Source organism: Lipotes vexillifer, unplaced genomic scaffold, assembly GCF_000442215.2.
Source record: "Lipotes vexillifer unplaced genomic scaffold, Lipotes_vexillifer_v1.1 scaffold394, whole genome shotgun sequence".
NCBI lineage: Eukaryota > Metazoa > Chordata > Mammalia > Artiodactyla > Lipotidae > Lipotes > Lipotes vexillifer.
The window spans coordinates 4908349-4914349 of NW_006791731.1; the positions used below are offsets into that span (position 1 = coordinate 4908349).

General features: G+C 48.2%; 1 protein-coding gene across 1 annotated transcript in view; it reads left to right on the forward strand.

Moving 5' to 3' along the window:
• The window catches only part of FAM135B (family with sequence similarity 135 member B), a 166893-nt gene that overhangs the window by 128706 nt on the left and 32186 nt on the right, over positions 1–6001 (forward strand). The window contains exons 7-8 of the mRNA XM_007464596.1: positions 160–313; positions 2627–2676. Of these exons, the coding sequence (XP_007464658.1) occupies positions 160–313; positions 2627–2676 (204 nt within the window). The remainder of the gene's footprint in view (positions 1–159; positions 314–2626; positions 2677–6001) is intronic.

Here is a 6001-nt window from a genome sequence, read left to right on the forward strand (position 1 = left end):
TTCTCCATACAGCGGGAGAGGGAAGACATTCCAACTCTTTTGTTGGCATCTTGAAGCGCTTCCCGGTTTTGCTCAGGACCTGGCCGCGTGGGATAGCCTTTGCTCAGGACCTGGCCGCATGGGATAGCCGTCAGCTTGCGTTTCTGTTTTCCCCTGCAGGGGAGCTTCTACGTGCCCTCTGACAACTGCATGCAGCATGCTTACAAGTGGCACCGGGACCTGTGCTTCCTGCTCTTACACGCCTACCGGGGACTCCGTGCCTACTTCCTGACCATCATGAGGGACATCCCTGAGCTGCCACGCATGGAGCTGGGTAAGGGGCTGGGTACAGGGGAAAACTCACCCCAGCAGCCGACCAAACTTCCTCTTTTGGACTCCGGGGCTCGGGAAAAGTCAGCATGCTTTTGTAAATGTCACAGTAGCAAGCGCCGTTTCAGATTTTTTTTTTTTCTTTTTTTGTATTCGACATCATTCTAGCCGGAGAAAATCTTGGACGTGCCAATGCAGGGAGAAAGGACGCAAGCACCTCGAGTCACATTCATTTACTCATTCATTCATCCCCGAAGCATTTATTTTTTTTTTTATTTTTATTTTTTTTTTGCGATATGTGGGCCTCTCACTGTCGTGGCCCCTCCCGTTGCCGGATGCGCAAGCTCAGCGCCCATGGCCCACGGGCCCAGCCGCTTCCGCGGCATGTGGGATCCTCCCGGACCGGGGCACGAACCCGTATCCCCTGCATCGGCAGGCGGACTCTCAACCACTGCGCCACCAGGGAGGCCCCCCGAAGCATTTATTAAACACCTGCTACCCACCTGGTGCTATGGGTACATAATGTGGAGTTGCTTTCTAAGGGAAAATGCCTGTTTACAGCCTTTTGTCTTAATTAGGCTGTAGTTACTGTATTGCAACTTACAAGAGTATAAAACAGTCCTACATTTATACATGTAGGTATTTCTACATATATATATATATATATATATATATATATATATATTTCATCTGGATGACATTAGCAAGCTCTCAGTAGTCACCATATTTGGTTTTGGTTTTCTGGGGGTGAATCGCTTCTTGTCCATCATCAGACATCATGGTCATTGGGCCTCATCCCTCTTGATTGACAGATGGTGGAACTGAAGCTCAGAGAGGTGAAATGACTGCTCAGGGTCACAGTGTGTGGCACAACAAGGCAGGAGCACAGAGATTTCTTCAGTGATGCCCGGGGCAGAGTCTTAACATCAGGTCACACTCATTTACAGCAGGTGGTGGGTTGTGGTTTTGCTCGAAGTCTTCAAACGAGGCCCTTTACCCCTAGAACAGAAGCCAGGTCCTTAGCCTGGTATTCAAGGGTAATAACAATCCTGCCGGGAAGGAACCTCAACTTCCCTCCCTGCACCCTGAGACCTTCCTTGCGGAGATAATCATGCTCTGGCAGTATTGATGGCCTTGTGCGTTATCCGTTATTACACTGAACACACCACACAGCAATCATTTATTTGCATGTTTCTCTTCCCCGCTAGACTGGGGGTCTTGGAGGGCAGAAGACCCCCAGATCCCTCACACACAGTGTTTGGCACGCGGGATGAAGGAGTAGGGGCAACATTGTTGTTGCATTGACTTCCTGTGCCAACTTACCATCTGGCTTTGTCAGCTCTAATGCCCTCTTTGAAGCACGTGATCTATGGAGTTGAAATTTTTCAGGTCAAATGCACTCACAGGAGACCCACACAGTTCAGAGCCAGTTTAGCTCGGGGGCAGAATGAAAACAGTGTCTTAGCAGTTGGCTTCTTGCTTCGACTTTTTTTTTTTTAACCCAAAGGAACTGAATTTATTTGTTCATTCACTCACTCACCATATTTTTATTGAATGTTTACTGTGTACCAGGCATTGGGCCAAACCCCAAGCGCACAGCCATGATCAGTGATAAAAGTGCATTATGCCTCGTGGGGCTCACAGAGCTGAGGACAGCTGCTGGACGGGCAGCGTGTGCTCATCCGTGAGCGTTGGCCACGTGCAAGGTCTGACCACAGCCTCATGGAGCTAGGGGAAAGTTCAAACACAGGCAAAGCTGCGACCTTGAAACCACAAGTGGCCAGAGTCCACCCAGTTCAAGCTGTAAGACGGCGGGGTTGCGGGCTTCTCTGTTGCCAGTGTGGAAGACTGGGACGAGTTGGTGGTGCTGAGCAGTAGTCTTAGCTCTGCTACCCCACTTCCCTGGACTTCTGAACATCCACCTGTATGAAGGACATACAGATCCAGGTCCTAGATGTGTCACACAGACGTGTGTGTACGCGTGCGTGCCTGCATGTGTGTACATACCCGCAAAAGCACAACAGAATGTGGAATCGCTTTGGACCACACAAAGTGAACATGGGGCTCTTCTGTTTCTCAGAAATGCATCCATGGAACAATGTTGACCTTTATCTAGTGTGAAGCCACATGGCTCCAAACCACCCTCTTTATAAACAGGACCCTTTAGACAGAATAGATAAGGAAAGTCCACAGAAGCTGTATGTTTTTCTATGACTTCAGTGCTGACTTGAAATCTGTTCTCCGTTCATTCCGTTAACAAATTCTCCATTTCAGTGTGTGTCCATTTAATTGTGTGGGTTTTTTTTTTCTTTCCTAGAGTCACTTGCTGTTGAAGAAACACTCTCTCAGCTGTGCTCAGAGCTACAGGTAATTAGGAAACTGACTCCTTAGTTCTGAATGGCAGTAGTTATGTGGGGCAAACATAGTTGCTTGCTTGGTGTAGAAATCAGAGATGAAAAGACACGACTGGTTACCTCACGTTAGATCTTAAACTGAAGAAATACTCTTCCATCCACTGCCCTAAATCACTGTGTCTCTTAGACACCTGTCGTGTGCCTGGCCATGCGCTAGATATTTTGAAAAACACCAAACAGGTTAACAGGTCTTGGTTTCCCTGACATTCACACTTTTTGTCTATTAACCATGCATCTAACAAACGTTTATTGACTACGGGCTATGTGCTTCTCACGGAGGGTGACAGAAACCTTGCACCTGTGCTCAGATGGCTCACACGTGGCAGGAGGCCAGCTTCCATGAAGATGATGATTTTGAAAACAGTGCTTTGCATTTGCCAAAAGTTCATCAATCACGTATTAAGAGTATGTGCTTAGTGAGTACTTGGCAAATGCATACTGTTCTGTTATTTACAATCTCTGGAACACTTTCACATCCCATTGCGTTGGACGGTCTGGGTGAGCACTGCTATCCTCACGTAACGAGAGTCAGATGAGATGGAAAGGAGTGCGTAGCTCAGGGTCGGTGACACAGCTAATCCATGCTCAGAGCAGGACTCATGAGACTGTCTCATTGCAAACTGACGTTTCTGTCTTTTAAACCACTGTTTCTCATCCGTGGCCTCTCAGTAGAAACACATTTGGACTTTAGACGCACCCTAGCCTGGGTCCCATCTAAACTGGTTGAAACAGAGTAGATGGGAGTAGAGCTCAGGGATTTGCATTTTCATTACAAGCTCCCCAGATGAATCAAAACCACAATGAGATAGGATCTCACACCTGTTAAATAGCTCTCATCAAAAAGACAAGGGGTAAGTGTTGGAGAGGGTGTGGAGAAAAGGGAACCCTCGTGCACTGTTGGTGGGAATGAAAATCCGTGCAGCCACTGTGGAGAACAGTATGGAGGCTCCTCAAAAAATTAAAAAATAGAGCTACCATACGATCTAGCAATCCCAGTTCTGGGTATTTATTTGAAGGAAATGAAATCGCTATCTTGAAGAGGTATCTGCACCCCCATGTCCACTGTAGCATTATATACAATATCCAAGACATGGAAAAAACGTGAGCGTCCACCCAAATGCGTAAAGAAAACACAGTGTGTCTGTACGCAGTGGAATAGTATACAGCCATCAAAAAGAAGGGAATCTTGCCCTTTGTGACAACATGGATAAACCTTGAGGGCATGATGCTAAGTGAAATAAGTCATTCAGAGAAAGACAAATACTGTATTATCTCACTTATATGTGGAATCTAAAAACAAAAGAAAGCTCATAGAAACAGAGACCATATTGGTGGTTGCCAGGCGCGATGGGGGGAGGTGAGGGAAATGGGTGAAGGTGATCAAAAGGTATAAGCCTCCAGTTATAAGTAAGTTCTGGGGATACAGCATGGTGATTATAGTTAACAATACTGTATTATATATTTTAAATTTACCAAGAGATTAGATCCTGAAAGTTCTCATCACAAGAAAAAGAAAATTGTAACTATGTGAGGTGATAGGTGTATTAAGTAACCTTACTGTGGCCGTCATGTCGCAGTATGTACATGTATCACTATGCTGTACCCCTGAAACGTACAAATGCACCAGGGGTTCCCCCACTGCAGCCTGCGAGTGCAGGGGGAGACATGGATATGTCCCCATGCGTTTGGCCACAAGCAGACACAGAGGAGCATCATGGTCCCTGAACCACTAAGGGGTGGGCCGGGGGCCTGAACCCAAGGCCATCTGCGAGCCACTGCAATATTGATGCATCTGGTCCCTGCAGTGGTTCAGGCCACAGCTCAGGCTGCCAGTGAGTTCTTAGATATATTTCATGAAACCCCAGCGGGTTGCCTGCTTCCTTTGGTACTGGGCCCCCAAACTGTAGGCAAAAGGCCCCTGGTTTTGAGTAACAGGGTTGCCTCAGGCTTTATTTGGTACAAAGCAACCAAATTAGCTGACTGCTGCAGGGATGCAGCTGGGTGACACGGAGGGAAAGGGGGAGTCTGGGAGGAGCACAGCCTGGACTGCGGTTTGCTAAAGGGCTGGCCTGGTGCTGGACGTGAAAGAAACAAAGCTTCCTCCCTGCCCCCCCGCCCCCGCAAAAGGCACATTCACAGCCCACAGAACTTTTAGAGGCAGGACATCGCCACCTAGTGGTCAACCAAGCACATGGTCACAAAAGCATCCATCTCAAGGATGGATTGGACAGTGGAAACTGTTTCAGGTGATTTAAGACAATTTGAAAACATACAGCTCTACACTCATGGAGTAGTTCATCTGTACCTTTACTCTGTGTGAATCTTATACACATTTCTTAAGCACCTACGATGTGCCAGCTACTCTGCTATTTGTTGGGAATACAACAGAGATGGCAGAGAGCTTCCCCAGGACTAACAGCCTGGGGTGAAACAGATTTGTTCACGCAGGAGGCACGAGCTGTCAATAGCATCAGTGCTGGACCAGGAAGTGTAAGACGAGGGGCCCGTGTGAACACCGGAGGCTCTAGGTGACATTAGGAGTGAGGCGGGGAGGGAACAACCATGCAAAGCCAGGGCGAGACTCGACCTGACGGAAGCACCATGGGTGCTCGGGGCCCAGGACGGCTGCAGAGGGAGCCTTTGAAGCCAGTTTTGGGGGTCTGGGCTGGAAAGGGGATTGGAGCCCATGATCAGGATCCCCGCTGTGCAGCCTGATTAGTGAAGGGGTGGCTTGTGCTCTCTGTAACGGGTGGAAAGGTTCTAATGAAACTCAGCCACGTGCTTTGGTACAGCAGACAGGTTCAAATCATTGTTGAGTGTCTACCAGACAGCAATGGAAAAATCCTGGTGTCTGAGTCCTACCCTCAGAGATGGGCTCAAACGCTTTACGGTCTCCCAGTGATTCAGTGTGCAGCCAGGAGTAAGGCCCATGGTGAGAGAACGCGGTAGCTCAGGGCGTATAAAGCAGGCTTTTCTCCACCTGACACCTGCTTACCTTGAAGACGCAACTCAGGCATCACCTCCTCCGGGAAGCCTTCCATGATCCGTTCACAGCACTCAGGACCTATCTCTTTCATAGTACTTTGTAGGTCTAACTATCGAAATAAATAGCTGTAACTGGACCATGTGCCCCTTCCAGGACTGGACATATTTATCTTTGGCTTCCCAGAGCTCAGCATACTCCAAGCTCAGACTTAAGTAAACAGAGCAAGGGGCGGAGGTGGTGAGTAAATGAGCAAAGGAGCGTGGCTAGACCCAGTTGAAAAGCACGGCGGTGG